Here is a 20,858-nt window from a genome sequence, read left to right as displayed (position 1 = left end):
ACCTGAGAAGATTAAATTATGGTAAGTCATTAAATGTTTTCTTTTTAATTCACGTATTAACGTTTGCGGCATAGTGCAACGTTAATACATTTTATTTTCGCTGGTTTGTTTGAGATGGATTTTTTCTTATTGAGTCTCGCTTTTGCTAACATTTCTGGACAACGTTTGCAAACGCGGTTGTTTTTTATTATGCAAATAGTTAATAGAATTAATGTAAAGTTTATGTAAAGTTAAGCTATTAATTTGTTGACAGTGTTCAGTTTGCTAACTGTAGTGCCAAGTCTCATGTCTAGCGTTACTTAACTTAGACAAATAACTTAACCATGTACTGCATATTCATCATGTTAAATCAAGTTTATTTTCCATATATAACCAATATGATATTGATAAACTTGCAGTAGCCTGCTGTATGCTTTAGCAAGCTCTAAACTGCCGTTGTTGTTACAGAGACAATCGTGTAACTAATTTGTTTGAAGATTAAAAAATGTGTATAATGTTAGCCAATGTTCAATGCATTGAGGTCAATAAGTTCATTTGAATTATTAATGACAAATAATGTAATTGTGGCATTAACATCCATGTTCATCTGTTCCACAGACGTATGAAGCCTCGCTTCCACCTGAGAGGTTCAGCGGTTCGAATCTTGCCGCAACATTTTGACAGCTATATAAACCAAAGTTACAAAAGCACATTCACTGCCCTCTGCCCAGTTAAACCCAGACACTTTCCAGTTTCAGAATAATAATATTGCCTATTATGACCAATTTCTTGAGCTTTCCTGTAGCTCAGGGGTAAGAGCATTGTGTTAACAGCACAAGGTTGTGTGTTGGATCCCAGGGGATTGCAGATACCTATGTCTAAATGTATAGGATAATGCAATGCAAGTCGCTTTGGATAAAAGTGTCTGTCAAATGCCTAAATGTAAATGTTAAATGTTAATAATTGATTTACAGCCAATACAATCATTATATACCACCAGAAAATACACATTGTATTCATATAAATAGATTAGTCTATGTGGAAATCGATTTTATCTTCACTGTTATTTTTAAGTCTTAACTGACACAAAATACAGTGTATCACAGACCACATCAGGCACATCTGTAGTGTATCTGCTTGTTTTACACTCTTTAGCCACCGGGTGGTATTGTGAGCAAATGAAGCCTTGAGCACTTGGCTGAAAAGTTTCAACGCTTCTTGGGGCTTTATCTCGACATCACTATTGAAAATGCTGCCAGACTTCCGAACGGACTCTTTTCTGGGCTGGATTGGTTTACTCTCTGTATTAGTCTTAGACTTAGTTCACCACAGGGACCAAAGGGCATGACACTGGAAACCTGTGCAAGGGGTTCACGCAATTTTTTAAACACATTACGAAGCAGTCATGTGGTTGGAACACAGAAGCGAAGCTTCAGACTTCACTGATCACGTGATTAGAGCGAGCCGAATCAAGCTCCGTTACAGTGCTTCACTAATAGATGTTTCATTTTCTGATACTCGACGCAGAACGTCACATCACTATTGTATGATGCGATTACAGTCTGTGCAAATACTGATGATGGTCACGAGATAAAGTTTAGGTTTTACTTGTAACTGGAAAATGTCATCCTTATCATGAAAAAGTAAAGTTTTTACTAAGGCTTTTTACTATGCTAACAGCACAGGTATTAACATTTGCTGGTTCAGATACACATGTGAGATCTCTCTTCAAGTTTGTTTTTGTAAGATTATTACTTTGCCTAGGTATACAGCTTTCATGAGTTGAAGGGTCTAGTCGACGGAGCAATCAGAGGAACCGGATCCGGGGACCAAGAATGACAGACACAGAAGTGTAGTTCACCCAAAGTCAAAGTTTACTAAAGATGGGTTCAGTATATATATATGCATAAGTGAGGAAGTGACGAACATATCACTTATATCTGCACATCTCACACAATAACAAGATAACACAATAAATCTGACATTTGTTAGGTCAACGTGTACTGAGCACGCCGTCATAATGGAGATCCCTTAGACAAAACATATATCTGTACTTGCAATGTTGAAATAGATGGGACACAGAGAATAATGGATTCTCACAGTTTTATTTTTAGTGCATGATTTTATATAGTCAGGTGAGAGCCATTTGCAGGATTGTCACATCCATAATGCTACACATTTCCCTTTTTAAAATAGAAAATATTTCACAGAATGTTAAGTGTCATGATTCTGCTGCATTTTGTCATGTTTCTCTTGGTTTAGTGGCAGGATCAAGACAGAGTCTCATGTTTTGTGTGGAGAGAGGCAATTATGGCCCTTAAGGCCTTCCATACACTCTCTCTTTTCGTGTCTCTGTTACTGCCCTCCCGTCTCCTCGTTATTGATTCATGCCCTACACCTGTTCCCCTCTTGATTTGCTCCCTTATTTAATGTCTTCTGTCTTGTGCTGGTTCACTGTGGTTGTTGGGTGAGTTCCTGTTTTGCTAATAACTACACTTAAACAAGACTAAAATGATCTTTTAACACGACCTAGTCCTAGTCCAGGTTGTGTTAAAAGTTCATTTTAGTCTTGTTTAAGTGTAGGCATTAGTCCTGTCTTGTCCCTGTTTTATGATGTTACCCCCACGTGGGTCTTCGTTTTATTATTTATTAAATATGTTAAGCGCTTACCCGCTGATGTCTCACCCATCGCGATCATGACAGTTTAGACTCTCAACACGGGTTTAGTAAGCTATAAGCCATATAAGTCTGCTTTTAAATGTTTTTTTGCATTGTGCTATGTAACCTAACTTGATATGATTATATGGACAAGCCTTGCTAAAGATTTCATATATTTTAACAATGCACATATATTGAATTAGTAATTTAAGTTACATGATCTTAATTACGTATCGATTTCAGTTATTTAATTTCTGAAACTACCTATATACTTGTCTGCCTACCTCAAATGTATATATGGTCAACAGTGCAATAAACGGCCAAACGCAACCCGATGTCTCCATCTCCCTGATCAGAGCACCTTAGTGAAAGTGACCTATTTGTCAGTTATGGTGAACCATACCTGAAATGTGACCTCTACATTTAACCCAGGGGAGCAAGTAAGGGTAAGGTGCCTTGCTCAATATATACAGTATATATATATATATATACGTATATATATATATATATATATATATTATATATTGCATCTGCATTTAGATAGACAATGCAAGTAAATTGGGGCAATAAAACCTTTCGGGTTTAGTAATGTGTGAGACACGGAGGTATTTCGTCCCCAGTCTTGTTCAATCTCTATATGCATGATTTATCTAAATAACTTGAAAGTCTGCAAAATGGGTTGTATTATTGGGAATACTTTGCTGAATCACATCATGCATGCATTTCCCAGTTTTCACACTGTCTGATTAGAGTCTAATGGTGTGTGAAAGTCAAATATCTTGGGCCTTTTATTACTGGGCATTTGACAAATGATGAAATAGTGAAGCAAGGTCAGATTATATATACACAGGCTAATATACTTTCACAGAAGTTTGATTTCTGTTTAGATGTGGTGAAAATATTATTGAAGTGAGGTAGGCGGGACGAGAACCTGGATCCTCCTTGACCTGTCTCGTATCACGGAGGAGATTGGGAGCATAAGAGGATGAGCGACCGGACCGTCAGTGAGAGAGGACCAGGCCTGGCTTTAAGTTATGGTTTGTGTGTGTTTAAAGCATATTGCACAGCATTATATACTGCTCACTTATGGTCAAGCTTGCAAAGGCTCCAAGTAGCCTATAATGATGCAATGAGAATTTTGCAGCGCAGACCTAGGTGGCATAGTACAAGTGAAATGTTTGTGGGACTACAAGTGAATACTTTTAAGGCTGTTTTACCAAATCATGTGTGCCAATGTATCTGTCGGCCTTTTGAATTTCTCAATTAGATTATTCACTTTTTCAAAATATATAAAAACGCAAATTCAAACGAGCAGTTTTCAGTTCTCTGTTTTTATTAAAAATTACACTTTGTTGGTCTGTTTTCCAACATGACTCATTTCAAATCATGCTGGCCACATAATACTTGTCCTTTGTAGCAGAAAGTGAAACAGTAATACATCTCATTTAATGCTGCGTTCCAGACCCCTCGGATGTAGACTATTTTAACTCGGAACTCTTTTAATGTTACTAAATAGCTTTAACGTTTTTAGTACTAAGTTATTAGTACCTTTAATGTTTTTAAAATTTAAAATAATTTTTATGGTACTCAATCCCCTCATTTACGGGGTTGAGGTGGGATATATCCTTATTCCGAGGTGTCAGGAATGCAGCATTAGACAGTGCTTTTGATTTCAAAAGTCCAAAAAGAGTTTTGTCCAGAACAGTTCCAGTCTGTCCATCGTATAAACATTGCTGTTATTAATAATGGTACACGTATGCATTTGGCTGACACTTTAATAATAAGACATTTACAATGCATTCACATGTCATTTATCAGTATCAAACGCACAACCTTTGAATCGCTAGCGCAATGTTCTGACACTTGAGCTACAGGAAGTTTCTTCTCCTCTGTAGACGTTGCACATTTTCATGGGTTTTTGGATGTGTTTGCATCATTTTGAATAAAGATCTTTGGTTTCAGGCTGATGGCATCACTCCGTCCGTGACTTCAGGTTATTCCAATTTGAAGAGTGCTTTACATAGAAGCTTGTGCAAAATAGACAACTCTTGACTCATTCTTAACTTCATTATAGTCCTCACAGCTCTTCAGTTTTCACCAATATTATTGGTAAGTTGACTTTACCGTTACAGATGATTTTGTAGTACATTTAATAATTAAATACAATAGTCAATAGACTTATAGTTTATTTTCTGTGTATGTATGTAAGTTTGTTTATTAAGACTTGTGTCTAAAGGCTAAATCAACTTAAATCCTGTATTTATTATAAAAACATCTCTTGTTGCTATTCTCTCATGTTCTCTGTGTTTCACATCAGTGTAAAGTAATAACATCTGTGAACACACAAGCGTTGTGATTATGTGAGACTTGATTTTGAGATATAAACCACATTAGGGTTAAATTAATTCAACAGGTGACGAAGATGGAAGCCCGACTGTTTCAGATATCACTTCTGCTTGGTGAGTTCTAGAGTTTATAACTTATTTCAAACCTCACATCCTTACGTTTACTAGCTGTTAGGGTTCATTTGAGCGTTCTTTGTGTATCGGCTGTGTGCGTGTATCACATGAAAGAAGCTCAGAGATTCCGACAGGTTTCATACGCAGCATAATAGGGACGTAGCGCTCATCGGTTATTGATAACTCTATGCTGTCTTCAAAACTTAACCAGATGAAGGTATCTCAGACGGGAAGACAAAAGCATTGGATTCAGACTGGCTTGCTGGCTTCCCGCAGGGGCGTTGACCCAAAGCTCTTCTGGGGCACAGGCCCCTATTACCTTTCCATCAATTTAAAGAAAAGCTTATCCTACTTTTTGTAACCTCTGTTTTTCTTTTTTGTGTTTTATTGATATTCATACTTGTTGTTGTCTTATCCATTACTTCTAATGTACGGTGACCTTGAGGGGTTTGAAAGGCGACTTAAAAAATATGTATTATTATTATCACTTTTCTCTTTAAAACCTGCCCGTGTGTAAGAAGTATGCACTATACAAACTTCCCATGTTAAACCACTCTTCCAAATCTGCATTCATTACACAATGCTAACAATGAATACTAACCTATTTTAAAGAATTTGCTCATTTTATGGCTCCAAGAACATATTTAATCTTAAAAATAACAATATTTTCTTGTTTCACTGCCAAATCTTATCAAACTGAACTGCATATAGCACATAGTTATCTCAGCCATAGGTACTGGCAAACTGCTAAACTAGCTAGTAAATCAAATATTAATAAAATTTCTGAAACAGAACAAAGATGTGTTTCTAAGCAACAATGCAATTTTACAGACTTGACAAAGGTTTTCCTGAGACATTTCCCTTTAATGTCTGAGACCTGACTGTCTGGGGATATACAATAGTTTGTTTCTCAAGTATTACCTCCGTCAAACTCATCATCTCTCCTTTCTGCTTCATTTTCTTGTTTTTCGCAAACAAATTCTGATGTTTGAAGGTTTAAAGCTATTTTGTACTCACTGTTGAGGGTGTGTCTTCATGTAAATGCCCATTTGTGGCTTGATCAGATCCAGGACAGAGTGCATCTGGCAGACGCTTTTATCCAAAGTGACGTACATTGCATTATCATTACATTACATTTGTTTCTCAGTATGTGCAATCCACTGTGATCAAACCCAAGACTTTGGTGTTGTTAACGCAATGCTCTTACCACTGAGCTACAGGAAAGCTAACACGACTAATACAATACATATCATATAATTCAACTAGGTTTCCTTTAATATTTTGGAGTCGGATAAAATGACGCAATGTAAAAAATAATGTTAACAATAGCAACATAGAGCGCTAATAAGACAGAATGCCACTTGGACTCCGGCATTTGGCCGGTGGGTGGTTGGCGGTTCTTCTTCTCTCACATTTTCACCACCTGACAAGTCATGTTTTCATAGCCTACTATGTGCTTGCTGCAGTTTTTTGTAAGGAAACACACAGATGTGCACGGATGTGGAAAGAGAGTTCAATGAGTTTGTGTTTTTGGACCGGTTAAAATGATTTTTCGAGCCGTGAATTTGGTCAGGCTACAATGTTGCATTTGTATCCTTTTCTTTTCGCTATTATCAATGTAAATGATTACACTTACAAATAAACAAAATCGTTAAAACAAACTTGAATACATTATGGGGCACGGCCAATTTATACTGGGGCACATGCCCCAGTGAAAGGAGGTCTAGCGACGCCCCTGCCATCCAATTCAGCCTCTGAAGGAAACATTTCCGTTATGTCAGGATTTCAATTCCGATCCCAAAAATGAGCAGATTCATACTTGAATACTCTCCGATATTTAGCCTTTTTTATTGAAAGTCGATAACGTGTGTTTGTCTTTCTGTAGGAGTCTTATGTTCACAAGGCCTTCACGGTCAGTATATTTTGATCCAGACGAACAAAACCTGGGATGAAGCTCAAGCGTTCTGTCAACTGAATCATCTGCACTTGGCTACTTTTCACAGTGAAATCGATTGGGAGAATTTTAGAGAAATTATATCTGCCAAACACTTCACATCCAAAGTCTGGCTGGGATTGCACGTCGACTTTAACACCTGGCGATGGTCTTACCAGAACCAGAACTTAACATTTACCAAGTGGGGGTCTGAAGAACCCAACAATGCTAGAGGCAGTGAGGAGTGTGGCATGCTGGTAAAAAACGGGAACAATGTCTTTTGGAACGACATTCATTGTAATGTTCATCTGAACTGTGTTTGCTATCACGGTGAGAAAAGTTTGATTGTGTCCTGAAAGAGTATAAATAAATGGCCTTTAGAGTTGACAACACTTTACAGTTATTACAAGATGTTTCTATTTGTTAAATAAGCAAGGGTTAATGCCCACTTCGGGAAATAGTTGGACAAGAAATATTCAGTTCTGGTCCTTGATTCTGATTGGCTGGGCCGAATTCTAAGCCGTTATAAAATACCCTGATTCATATTAGATAGCCTAAATATCATCAAGTGTTTATTTACTTTATTTTATTTACTTTACTTTATTTTATGAAACCTTGCTACTCATATGGAATAACCGTTTTATAAAAGCAATAATCACTGAGAAGTCACAACGCCATTACGTGTCATAAAATTGACTTTAACCCACTGCTTCTTGGGGCTTATTGCTTTAAGAATCCCATTATGAGTATTTTTCAGAAGTATTCCACTGAATTCAAATATTGAATATAAAAACACTATGCCAGTAAAATTAATGTTTCTGTACAACATGATCTTCAGCTGATTATAAATGAGGTTTTGCCTTCTGACATAAATACAATTTATCAATCTTCTGAACACACGATTGAACACAATAAACTCTTGAAGCGACGGCACAACGTGATGCAAATAAAAAAACACCTGCTGGACCTGACAGGTGTGCAACAGTTCATTAAAATATCAAACAATGCCCTCATCGTTTATTCCGTTTGTAAATCCGTATGTGAGTCTTTCTTCAGTGATAAACAAAAGAAGATATTTTAAGAATTGTCGTAGTGGTTTCGTGTTCATACAATGGAAGTCAAAGGGTTTCAATATTTTTCTTTTGTGTTCTGTGGAAAAGAGTCATAAAGAAAAGAGGAAATCAGTGATGTCAGAATTGTTGTTTTTGAGTGAACTATGACTTGATATTAAATGAAATTTTCCATGCAATGAAATGTAAAGTGTACTGTAGGCCTATATCAAGATGCGTATGTTCCTTTTGACAACAGAGCCAAACCGATTCATCCATGTTTCCGATCGGCAGAGGAACTGGAGTGAGGCTCAGCTGTACTGTAGACAATATTACACAGATCTGGCCACCATACGCAACGCTGACGATCACAATCAGATCATCAACTTGATATCAGAAAACCTTAACACCTGGATCGGCTTGTTTCGGGACTCCTGGATGTGGACGGATGGGACGGCCGTCTCTTCCACTTCCCTCGGACGGGTTAATGCAGATGGAGAGAAAGAAGCGTGCGGATTGGCCGATTCTCAGGGTGGAACAGAAGACGCCGCGTGCTCTCTGCTGCTTCCTTTTGTCTGCAGTCAAGGTATCTTATATACTTTATATATTTGCGTTTGGTTCGTCAACATGAACAAAGTGAATGTGTGTTTGTGTTTCTACAGGACAGAGGAGACAGTTTGTGAGGTTTGAGGTCAAATCAAACAGAAGCATTGAGAATGATGCTGAGATTCAGGCTGTCGTCTTACAGCAGGTGAGTTGGTATTATGCACACGGTTTCAAGTACAGAAATGCGATGATCTTCAGTCATGTGACATTGCTTTTGTTGCTCAGATAAACAAGGGCCTGTTGCATCATGGGATGACAGCGAGCACCAAAGTCACATGGAGGGTTCAGACAGACGGTCGTCTGTTTCTCAAGAGATACCATGCATGGGAAAGAGATCCGTCTCTTGATCCTTCAACTAACTGGGATGAAACATGTGACCAGACTGTTGGCCTCTAAAAATAAAAAACCTGTTTGAATTTGGGATTCAGCACTGTTACATTCATTTAATCAGACGCTTTAATACAGAGAGACCTTTGCATTTCACATTTTGTCATTTTAGTGTACTGAGCATAAGAAGAATCTAATATATATTTAAATATAGGTTTACATTGTTAAGAGTAATTTGTGATTTGTGAGGGTGATTATAAAGAACATGTATAGTCAGTAAATGTCAGATTATTTTAAATAAATGAGCTATTAATGAACATCCAGAATCTTTCTTTTGAGTTCACAACACGGACATCTTCAAGTTACCAGAATCTTTTATAGTTTTGAAGCTCATTGAATGTTCATGAACTTTACATTTTGTCAGCGGAGCACTTTTGCTGACAAAAATATGAATAATTTGAAAACAAAAATCACTTAATATTAGCTGTCTCCCATTCAGAAAGTGTTCATCTAAAAGTCATCTGGATGTGAGTAATATGAACAAATACATTCTATTTATATGAGAAACTGAAGTTAAGGATGATAACAGAGAAAGAGCTTTGATGATTCATCTGAAGTGATCATTGTTAATCGAGAGCTTCCTCGTGATGTATTACATTACCATTAAATATATGTCACATTTCATCTGATATCCAGCAGTGACCAAAAGCAATGCCCTGCATATTTCTGCAATAGTTGCTTTTAATGCACCTTCAGATTATATTACACCATCATGAGGTTGAGCTGCAGGGACATGCACAGGGGGGTTGCTCAGGTTGCCCGGGCAACTGCCCATGTGCCCTTCTTGACTCATGTTGCCCTTCCGAGGTGGAAAATAAATAAATCATACAATGGATGCAGAATTTCACATACGTCTAGAGAAAAAAAACGCGAAAAGCCTCATTCACTTCCGTATTCGGGCAACTAAAGTGAAAGTCAGAAGGGGAAGGGCAAACTCTGTTTACGTGGCTGCAGCGCTGCACACAACACAGGCACCTGAGCTGAGCCTGCATGAGCGGCCCTAGAAGGAGATTGTCGCGGTTATCGGGTGATACGACTCAACGTTGTCTAGGGTGGCCATACTTCTGGATTTCGTCCGGACAGTCAGGATTTTAAGCCCCCTGTCCGGCGTCCGGGGCAAACTCAAACCAGACACTCATTTGTATGTTGTTTTTGGAGTTGTGCTGAATCGGCCTAAACAAAACCCGCTTTAGAACATTTATTGGGACGCAGCAGCATAGCGTCTGACGCCGTAAGATCTCCGGTCAAACAAATGATTGGCTGAAAGAGGTGTCAAATAAATACCTTATATATCATTGGTTAAAAACGTAAACAAGCCTCCACGACGTGGAAGTGGAGTCCACATGCTGGCTTCGTCACATCATAACGGTAACTTGCTGAAACGTCAGACATCGTTTAGTCCGGAATGCACAAAAGAGCACAACCTTATATAAAAAAACAGTAGAGACACTTTTCATGGATGTCGCTGTGAAGTGGACGTTTGTAGTCAAGGGACCTGCGACATGCCAGCACAGAAAAACAAAAGTAACCGACGAGCTGCAGGTACATCGTCCCTTAAGCTTAGGTCAAATATTCATTGCCAGACAATTAAAAAAGACGAGTAGACTGTTGCAGAATCACTGTATCATGGGACCATCGATATGATGCACACAATTGTATTGTAGTTGCGAGTACACCAGAGTCCTAAACAGTTATTCTTGCCTCACTAAATGCTGCAAAGTGTCCTTCTTTTTGGTGTTATGGAAATAGCCACCATAACGTTGTCAGAAAAGGTGAGTTTGTGATGTATAACAAACGAACGATCGTCATCATCAAGTTTTATGAAATGAATTAAAATCTTCATAAATCCAGGCTGAGTTTGCCACGTTTAGCCTAAATAATAAGACAGATAGCTTGAAGACAAGCAGCCTGCTACTATTGTTTTGGTAGGAAGGCATTAGCCAAACTAAGCTACATGTCTGCTGATAGTTAGTTTCTCTTGTTTTGTTTTAGCAAGAAGAATTAATGATGGAAGCAATGCATCACATTAATTATTTTATTCTAAATGGTTAAATGCCTAAATCCTTTCACTATTTTGGATATTGTTTGAAGCCAAGATGCCCACTGAAGAGAGGCTGATTCAGGAGAGACAATTCAGGGAGTTATGTTTTTCTGTGTTATTATTAGTACTGGTTAAGGTGATTGAGTGCTGGATTTCAGTGTTTTACTTCTTTATATATATATGAATAAAGTTCCTGTTATTCTCAGTCCTTCATATAGCCTGTGAGGTTTTTTTTGGGGGGGGGGTTGCCCTTTTTTCAGGTCAGAGCAACTGCCCCTCAAAATTCCTGTGCACGTGCCTGATGGGCTGTCACGATAATGACATTCGGCTGACGATTAATAGTCTACTAAATAAGTGCAATTATGGCGATTGACTGTCTGTTTAAAGAATTTGACAATTATCAAATAGTGTTTATTTTGATCACATTTGTAAAAGAGAGATACAGCAGTACGATTATTTCTGGAAAAAGACGAGCTGCCGGAGGCGGGCTGAGGGGACGGAACTACAGCAAGAGCACACAATACATCATCACGTTATCTCTTCATGTTGTTTACATAATTGACAACAAAACACAGACATATGACTCGGTTTGACTTACCGTGTGTGGTTCATGTCAGGCATCTTTTAGCGCTGGGACCGCGCTCTATCAGTTACAAACCATCTCCAAACCCAGCGTTATATCCACCGTTTATATAACATCCATCACTGAAATGCTGTGAACATACAGACACACCTAAACTTCTCTCACTATCGCAAGAGTAACAAGCTGCTGGTCCACAGCGCAGCCCAACTTGACTCAGCTGCAGCCAATACGCCTATTTCACAAGATGCCGACAGAGACCGGAAGTAGAAAACTCCTGCCATAGCCCTTCATTCATTCATACAGCTTGTTTTCTCCTAGGCATTCATTTTATTTACCAAAAGCAACGTTTGACGAATGTTGTTCAATTTGTTCATGGTTTACTGAAATCAAAATTGGGAAAACAAACATTGTGCAATTTATTTATTAAGGTCTGATATGTTAGACAAATGAGTTGAGAGTTGTCCAATATAAGGAACAGACTTATAAATACCTTTCAGAGACAAGTGTGAGTGCTGGGGGAGTGTGTGGAGCACAGAAATACTACGTCATACGTCCAACAAGTTGAACATGCTAAGCATGAGAGACAACATATTTGACAGTGTAAAGAAGTCAAAATGGACGACATAGCATGTTCTGGCAGGTCACATGAGTCAAGCTTGCATCAGCCGATCAAATCAGGTGAGCTAATCAACATTAACCAATAAACGTTCAACACACACTAGATTTCATCCTATTAAGTTGCCTTTCTTTACTTATTATCAGCTGCTTAATCGTTAAAAACCCACCTCCATCCCCATCTCCTCTTGGATATTTGAATCCTAAAACGCAACATGAACTGTTCTGGTTCACCAGGTGAGGGGACATGCAAGCCAGGCGGAGAGTTTGCCCAGAACAGTTTCATTCCGCCAACCTTAAATATATTAAATATTACTATTTGACGACAGTGGTCCTGACAGAAATAATGGCAATTATGTCAAATTATGGCGATAATGTTAAATATCCCTATCATGAGGTGTATGACACTCTCGCCCAATTTAAATCTAGATTAAAAATGCATCTTTTCAGCCAAGCATTCACTTAATGCAAAATATGCTAAATAAACCACCAGGAGATGCTGACATTAGATATTATTTACTAGGTCTTTTTTATAACAATTTAAACTATTCATGTTCTGTGTTTTACCCTTTTTTGTGTTTTTTCGTTTTTCCCCTGTAAAGCTGCTTTGGAACAATGCAAATTGTGAAAGGCGCTATATAAATAAAGTTGAATTGAATGATGGTATGGTACAAAATGGAGAAAACACTCAACTCTGGATAAAATGATCAGGTTAAAAGTTAAACCTAGTTAACCACAGTTTACACCTCAAACACGCGTTCATACAGCTTCAATAACATCATGTTATAAATAAAGGGTGAAGGTGTTGGACATCACGTTTCTCCACTGCTGTAGTTGTTTGGTGTTCGACTGATGACAGATGAATGTTTTTCAGTATTTTCTGGTCGTGTGTGTCTTTCTGTTTATTCCTGTTGGTCCAGTATGAAGTCAGTGAGTTGGTTGATGTCTTTGATCAACGGGTGATGCTGTAATGTCATGATGACGATGCTTTCCTGCTCGGGAAAGATCTGCATCAAACTCTGTCTGAGCTTCAACGAGTCCTCGGCCGCCCTCACGTCCTCGCCGAGACCCCCCCGCTCACCTCCAACTGACCCCTGACCTCTGCCGTGACCTCCTGGTGTCCAGTCTCGATACCGCAGCACTTCAGTGTGAGCACGTGGGGTGGGAGAGGAGAGAGACGACGAAACGCCGGCAAACGAGTGACTTCCAGGAGGAGGTAAACTGCTGTCAGAAAAGCAGAGACTTCTTATCAACAGTGTCAGATGAAAGCGGAGAGAGAGATGCTCATGTGATGAGGTTACCTGTTGTGTGTCTGTAGGAAGTCATTGAGATGAGGTCCGCCGCGTCCCATGGGATCATCCGGCAACATGAACAGATCTCCAGCAAACACGTACTGTAGTAAACTAAAGAACAAACAAACAATCTCCTTCATCACAGCGCTCAGCATTAGAACTGTGATTATTTTGTCATGGTCTGGACTTCTCTTCACCTTCTCTTGATGATGTCTCTCCACGCCGGCGATTCGTCCACAAGATCTCTCAGGTTGTCATTGGTCACGATCACACCATTCGTCTGCTGAGCCAAGTTGAGCATAAACCTGTGAAGAGAGAGAGAGAATACTGACGTCATCATGAATTTCAAAGCAGGTACTTTTATTATGCTACTTCACAGTAAAATATACTGTACTAACACGGTGTTTACAAAAATACTAATTATATGAATGCATTTCTTTTATTTTTCAATGACTAAAGGCGATTCTTGGCTAACTCTGTCATTTTATGCAAATATAATTTATGTATCATTTCATTCATGAGTTTCAGAGATTTGAAACGATGATGGTGTTGTTTGTCTGTCAAGACTCTTGAACAAAAAAACCTTGCTTACAATTCAGCCCATTGCTATCTAAAATTAAATTAAAAATGAATTTAAGTGAATAGAATAAACCACGGCAGAAGTACGAAATGTTTTACATCTTCAGTCATCAATACAACTTTACCGTGATTACCCTGGTAAACTGTGACGGTTGCAGGTGTGAGTCGATGTTACCTGTCATCGTACGAGTTGATCCAGCGGCCCTCCACCTCTCTGGACGGAGTGAACGACAGTAAACCCAGATCCTGCAGTTCAGTCATGTAATGCTGCTCTACATCAACACAAAATTCATACTACTGCTGTGAAATCCTCATACACACATCAAACACTGCCACATTCTTACAATAACTCTAAAGCGAGGGATAACTCTTAAAGATCAAAGCAGCTCCTAACTTACAGATTCAGGAGAAACTCTATTATGAACATTACAGTCCTAAATTGAAGGCCTCTGGGATAGATTCAGCCTGCGAATAGCTTCGTGGATAATGTGAGCCTCACCTTTAATCTTTGGGTCTTTCTTTTGTCTCCAATGAGGGACGAACACTGTGATTTTGCGATGGCCTCTTCCCCAGAAGTGCTGCACGGCCAGAGCGATGCCTCGACACGAGAAGAACACCCCCAAACCATGACTGCACACAAACCAGCTTTATTTCAACACGTGTTTTCTGTGGTGTCTTTCACAGAGAGTTTAGACGAAAACAAAAATGTCTTTATTCCTCTCATGTCCCTGATAGCACACGTACATCTGGCAGACGTCTGCATTTACATCTGGAATACATAGTTTGCTCATCTGCAATACGTCTGCTCTCAGAAGTCATGTAGACCTCTAGATGACGTCTGTAAGATGTTTATGATTTAGATTGGATGTTCAACTGGTCTTTCTAAGGTGTTCAGAAGATGTTTTTACACAGCAGATGTTCTCCAGATCTTTAACAGACATCTTAAAGACGTACATGTGCTAAGTGGGATGTGAGTCTTACTTCATTGGAACACAACAGAGGATATTTGAGAAATGTCTCTTATTCAAACAATGGAAGTCAATGGAGTTCGATGTTGTTTGGTTATTACAAGAAAGAAACTCATAAAGGGTTGACATGAGATGAGGGCAACATATCTGAAAACCATCCACTGGACATCTGAGAAAGGGCAGTTTTATGTACATTCTAAATCATAAACATCACAAACATCTTCTCAAATAGACGTCTGCTGTCAGGGTACTGTGTACGTGAAATCGCATTCCTTCCGTTCGTCTTCGTGTAGAATTTATTTATATTTACCTTTACATTTATTCATTTGGCAGACGCTTTTATCCAAAGCGACTTACAAGTAGTTTATTTTTTTTTTTTTACAGTGTCACATTACTGCAGAGCAATCAGGGGTAAGGTGTCTTGCTCAAGGGCACTTCAGTCATGACCTGCTGACACTGAGATTAAAACCTTCTGATCACAAACCCAACGCTCTAACCATTAGGCCACAGCTGACCCATTTATAACCTCTCTCTGCGTATTTTACCTCATAGCAACGTTGCTTCCATCAATGATGATCTGACGCAGCTTATCATCACCGGTGTCGTCCGACAGCTGGAGTCTGAAGGGCGTCTTGAGGCCCTCGATGAATCTCTGACGTCCCGTCACCCCGATTGAAGCTCCCGCCGGCGCTCGGCTCGCTTTTGGTTTGCTCTGCGTGTCGTATCGCTGGATGCTGGAGATCTTGTGTCCTTTAGGGAAGCTGTGATTGGTGTGCGACCCAGCAGGTCGGAGGTGCGAATTCATTGGCTGTTGGTTGCGGCTGACATCACGTATGTTTAAGTTCTTGAGGCCGGGTATCAAGGTGTATGTTGTTTGCGGTGGACCTCTGACGGATACGAGAGGTTGTAGCATATCGTCACTCCACGCTGCGGTGTTCTCCTCCACACCCGTCCGTGGATCCACTGTCGTGTCATAGCCTGGTCTTCTTTCTGGTCTCTGAAGCTCCATGAGAAGCTGACGTGGGTTCGGCTCGGTCAGACTGCTGTATACCTGCTCAACTTTCTCTTCTGTGTATCCACAGGTGGCCGCTGCTTTCTTCAGCACACCCATGACAAAATCATCTGGTTTGATGTTCTGTTTTTCTGTAGCGCTCTCATCCGTGTCTTTCCTCCGAGTCTCAGTGTTTCCTCTGCAAAGGCCACTTTTGTTTTGTTCTTCTTCAATCAAATCCAGAAGCTGAGAGGCTTCTTTTGGGCCGGTTCGAGCCAGGACCCTCTGAACCACCTCTTCTGTAAAACCCATGGAGGTGAAGAACTTAAGAAGGTGCTGCAATTCATCTCGGTGTCCAGATTCATCATCTCGTTCCGTTTCCTCCCGACTCTCAGAGCCAGTTCTAGGCAGTGAGACGGGAATGAAACAATTGGAGACATCGCTCGTCCTTCCTGTGCCGTTTTCTTGGTGATGGACAGATCCGTGTGAACTCGACTGCTTGCAATGAGTGTTCACAGGTGTCACGTTCAGTCGGTTTTGGTCGACCGGATGTTTATGCGGCATCACTTCGTCATCGGTGCTCGGCACTGCTCGAGAAGGATCATCCCGGCCTCGCATTTCATCGCATCCAGACTGTTTCACTAAGGCAAGTAGAACCCTTTTTACAGTCACAGGTAACACCAACAGGCTGACGGTGTGGCGATCTTCCCGGCCTTCCACCAGAGACTTGAAACGCCAAAGTAAATCCAAAGACTCGCCTGTGATCACAGATCCAGGATCAGAACACCGGCCCTGACTGCTCTTATACTTCTCTATCAGATCTGTAATGAACGAGTACGCTTTCACAACCGGTTCCTCCAGTCCTGTGATGAGGAGACAGCTTTGAGATCCAACCTGAATGACACACAGAGTTTGAAAGTCCCACAAATGTCACATAATGCAAACAGTAGCCAAAGACATACTTTTTGGAAAATGATGTTTTGTTTGGTCTTGGCTCCATGGGATGATGTGAAACAGTCAAACCAGTCTTAAAGGGACAGTTCTCTCATCAATTCTGTTGTAGTTTACTAACACTTGAGTTGTTCCAAATCTGTACAAATTTCTTTGTTTGGTTGAACACAGAGGAAGATGTTTGGATGAATGCTTGTAACCAAACAGTTTGGACTCCATTAAATACCTTAGTAGGAAAAATGACAATTGTAGTCAGAAGTGCCCCAGAACAGTTTTGTGTCCTACATTGTTGAAAATATCTTCTTTTGTGTATAACAAAACAAAGACATTTATAAAGTAATTTTCCTACTAAGGTAGTCAAGAAATGATTGGTTGCAGGCAGTCTTCCGAATATATTTCTCTGTGTTCATCAGAACAAAGACATTTAGAAAGATTTGGAACAACTTCAAGGAGAGTGAATGATGACAGAATGTTTTTTTGATAAACATGAACTGTTCCTTTAAGTAGCATGGGTATATTTGTTACAAAATTATCGATCAAAAATCATTAGAATAGTAAGTAACATTCTTTTTTACATTTCCTACCATGAGTATATAAAAAAAACTTGAACAAAAGTGTCCAGAAACACGTCGACAAACGTCACTCGCTGAGTAACTGGTGTCCGCTCTTAGGGAATGACCCACTCAAGTTTGGTATTTATGTGAAGCTCAGAATTTCATCTCTCAGGTTCATCCCTTCTCCACAACATCCTTATAGCGGTAAGCACATAACAAACCTGTTTGGTCTTAGCAACGGCCTGCTACAGCACCTCTGATGGATAGCATTAAACGGAAAGCGTATTTTAACAGTTTTCAGATGATGTATAAATCTCGATTTACAAAAATTATCTGAGAGACATTATTTGTTTAATATCACTTCATAGTTTCTTATTCGTGTACATATTAATCTTTACTAATTGTTATATACTCATTTATATTCATTACTCATGTTATTTTATATGTTTTTGAACTGCTGTTCTGTCAGCTGTTGTATTGTCTTCACGAGAACAGATAACAACAAATGTCTCTGTCTCAAGGCTTTCACATGCGGGCCAGTGTTGAGAAGCATAACATTTCTTCACAAGCAGATACACAAAGAGTTGAAATACACAATGTGAATGAAATCAGTCCAAGCATTAAAACACAACTGAGATGACTCAATAAACTCTCTTATCGCTTCAACTCTTTATCTGCCTCGTGCTCCAGTAGAGGTGTTCAAAGAGTTTTAATGTCCAACAAAAAATGATGAACTTGACATTGAACAAAAGATTCTGGTGTGTGAAGATCAAATATATTTAGACAGATATATAACACACAGTATTCTTTGAACCCATATTATGATGACGTGTCCTTACCTCTAAATGTGCTGAGGTGTTTTTAATCAGGCAATCCATGAACAGCCCACGAGCGCCACAGAACACACAGTAAAGAGCTTCAGGAAACTGAAACTCCTGCTGCGCCTCCTGATTCACAAAACCTTTCACAAAAACCTACAAGAGTTACACCAAAAAATATTAACAGACGTGTCCATCTGGCTTCCCGTAAGAAAAAGAAAATCACAAACGATTTCTCCTAGACGTCAATGAGATTAAACTGAAAACAGTCGCAGATATTTCTCTTGAGAAATGTAGTCAGAAGTGTCTCTGCGATTAGAGTTTCACAAGATGTCAACAAAACCGAGCTCAGATTTGTCACGTCTGCAATGAAAAGATCTCAATACGATCTCAAACATTTCTCATCAAATTTACACACATTTAAATTGATCTTCCTTTATTTCAACAATTTAGTTTCTGTTCTGCAGTTCTAGGAGAAACATCTGAGAGCTCCATCAAATCTCCTGAGCAATGAAAGAGAGTCGATGAGTAGACGAGGACACCTTTTTCCAAGTGATATTAAGGGGTTTACGTGAAGAGAAACGTGTAAATTCACCTTTGCTCCCTGCACATCTCTGCCGGCTCCGCGCAGACGCAGCCACATCTGTCCATCTGTCTGTGAGAACACGTCTTCTCCTCTGATACTCAGTGTCACCCTAAAAACCCGCCGAACGGTGGGCTCCAGGGACCCCAGCGCCCCCCTCAACACACCTGCGCAGGTGAACTCGTCCTCCAGCGACTGTTCTTCTGTCTCGCCGTCCATCCACTGAGATCTCAAGCCTTCTGCCGTATGAGCTGAGAGGGCCATGATGGAGCAAACTCACTGAGGAAAAACTCTAACGCATCACATCAGCGATTCTTCATCCAACCCTCAACAAAATAACTGAAAATAAACATCTCAAATACAACCAGAAAATACATATTAGCCGACAGGGTACATAACTTTCGGTCAAAATATTTATCATGATAACGGCCACAGACATTAAACCATATGGATTTACTACAAATGAAAGAAAACAAACATGGTTCCTATACTTGTCCTACGACAAAACCACGAATATGAATATCTGCTCATATTTTGCATTACGAGCGGTATTGATCCTGTTATAGTAGGGCTGTCATGTTTCAGATCTCTATAGAGGACACTAGGGGAGCTGCAGTGACTGCATATTGCATCATATGGTCACTAAAGCATGCTAATACTTGTCAAATGTCCCACCACAACACACTTTATCACTTCGAAAACATATACATAAAAATAACCTGCAGTACAATTTCATATTATTTAAACTAATCTCAATGTGAAAACCAGTTTACCAGTTTTACCAGTTTTTTAAAAACGTAATAAACATAGAATTAAACTTGTATTAGATTCTTACAAGTGAAATTAGGACGAGATTGAATTTGTGTCTCTTCTGTGTTTGTCTATTCGTCAGTCTCTGTGTGTATATTGCACAGATGTCTGCTTATGATAATAATAACAATAATTATTATATTATTAAAATATTGGCGTTAATATTATTTAATGAACAGTAGGCCTATACAGAATAATCTGATAACTAATACTTGAGTAGTTTTTTCATTTTCTCAAGCAATTTAAAAATAGTGACTTTCACTTTTACTCGAGTAATAATTTCTCTATTTTCTTGTACTTTCACTCATTAAAGATGCTGTTTACTGTACACCTCTGTGTGCGCGCGCAAATCAATCAAATAAAGTGAGAATAAAGTTGCGTTTATTTACCATGATCACGTGAACTCCGCACGCGCCCTGTTCGTGTTTACTGCGGTGTGAAACTCTCCGAAGCTAAATTCAGTCGCTAATGGTTTTCTGATCGCTTCTCTTCACGTGTAGTCGAGCCCGGAGCTTCACATGAGCTTCACATGAGCTTCACATGATTCTGCTCATCGTGGAAGTTTCATTGCTGATCAAATGAAACTAAAGGGAAAGTTTACGGCGTCGTTCGTTTACCGTAATGAACAGAAAGCACGAGCGTCAGGATTCATCTACGGCGTCAGATCGACACATTTCTTCTACTGTAAAGTGTAGTGCGATCAAACGGGTTTGTCGATGAACAACCGGCATCATTTGATGTCGCATTGGGTTTATTAACGTTACATTTCAGATGCTGTTTTATTACATCATACGTGCTTTACACAGACTGATGAAACTGTGGGGCTTTCCACTGACGTCAGAGTCACAACTTCCGCTCGAAAGCAACAACTTACATGTCCAACCCATGTTACATTCCAACACACCCTTGTGTTACCAACCTAATAAAACGATCAATTGTGATAAATACGGCCCTGTTGTGAAAAGAGTGTATATTGATGTTTTATTTATATTGTAGCGGTTT

At 39.4% G+C, this 20,858-nt stretch overlaps 2 protein-coding genes across 3 annotated transcripts; one reads left to right on the top strand and one right to left on the bottom strand.

The window, feature by feature from the left end:
* The first annotated feature begins 4,622 nt into the window (after window positions 1-4,622).
* On the top strand, window positions 4,623-9,326 carry LOC306897960 (macrophage mannose receptor 1-like). Its single transcript, XM_079463142.1, has 6 exons — window positions 4,623-4,746; window positions 5,051-5,096; window positions 6,982-7,359; window positions 8,338-8,664; window positions 8,741-8,829; window positions 8,910-9,326. The coding sequence occupies exons 2-6, from the start codon at window positions 5,060-5,062 to the stop codon at window positions 9,078-9,080; spliced, it is 1,002 nt and encodes a 333-aa protein (XP_079319268.1). The 5' UTR covers window positions 4,623-4,746; window positions 5,051-5,059; the 3' UTR covers window positions 9,081-9,326.
* Window positions 9,327-12,100: 2,774 nt separating this feature from the next.
* Window positions 12,101-20,669, bottom strand: khnyn (KH and NYN domain containing). 2 transcript variants are annotated; one of them, XM_079470058.1, is made up of 9 exons: window positions 20,246-20,669; window positions 19,059-19,325; window positions 18,485-18,619; window positions 15,695-17,034; window positions 14,681-14,811; window positions 14,357-14,453; window positions 13,800-13,907; window positions 13,612-13,713; window positions 12,101-13,534 (listed from the first exon to the last, which is right to left on the bottom strand). In XM_079470058.1, the coding sequence occupies exons 2-9, from the start codon at window positions 19,308-19,310 to the stop codon at window positions 13,213-13,215; spliced, it is 2,487 nt and encodes an 828-aa protein (XP_079326184.1). In that variant the 5' UTR covers window positions 19,311-19,325; window positions 20,246-20,669; the 3' UTR covers window positions 12,101-13,212. The 2 variants fall into 2 exon arrangements, with proteins under 2 accessions (XP_079326184.1, XP_079326185.1); XM_079470059.1 differs by having other exon boundaries at window positions 12,101-13,531; window positions 20,246-20,474.
* Between the last annotated feature and the right edge of the window lie 189 nt (window positions 20,670-20,858).

The sequence above is a fragment of the Barbatula barbatula genome (genome assembly GCF_947034865.1).
Source record: "Barbatula barbatula genome assembly, chromosome: 1".
Taxonomy (NCBI): domain Eukaryota; kingdom Metazoa; phylum Chordata; class Actinopteri; order Cypriniformes; family Nemacheilidae; genus Barbatula; species Barbatula barbatula.
This window is presented reverse-complemented; position numbering and strand designations above follow the sequence as displayed.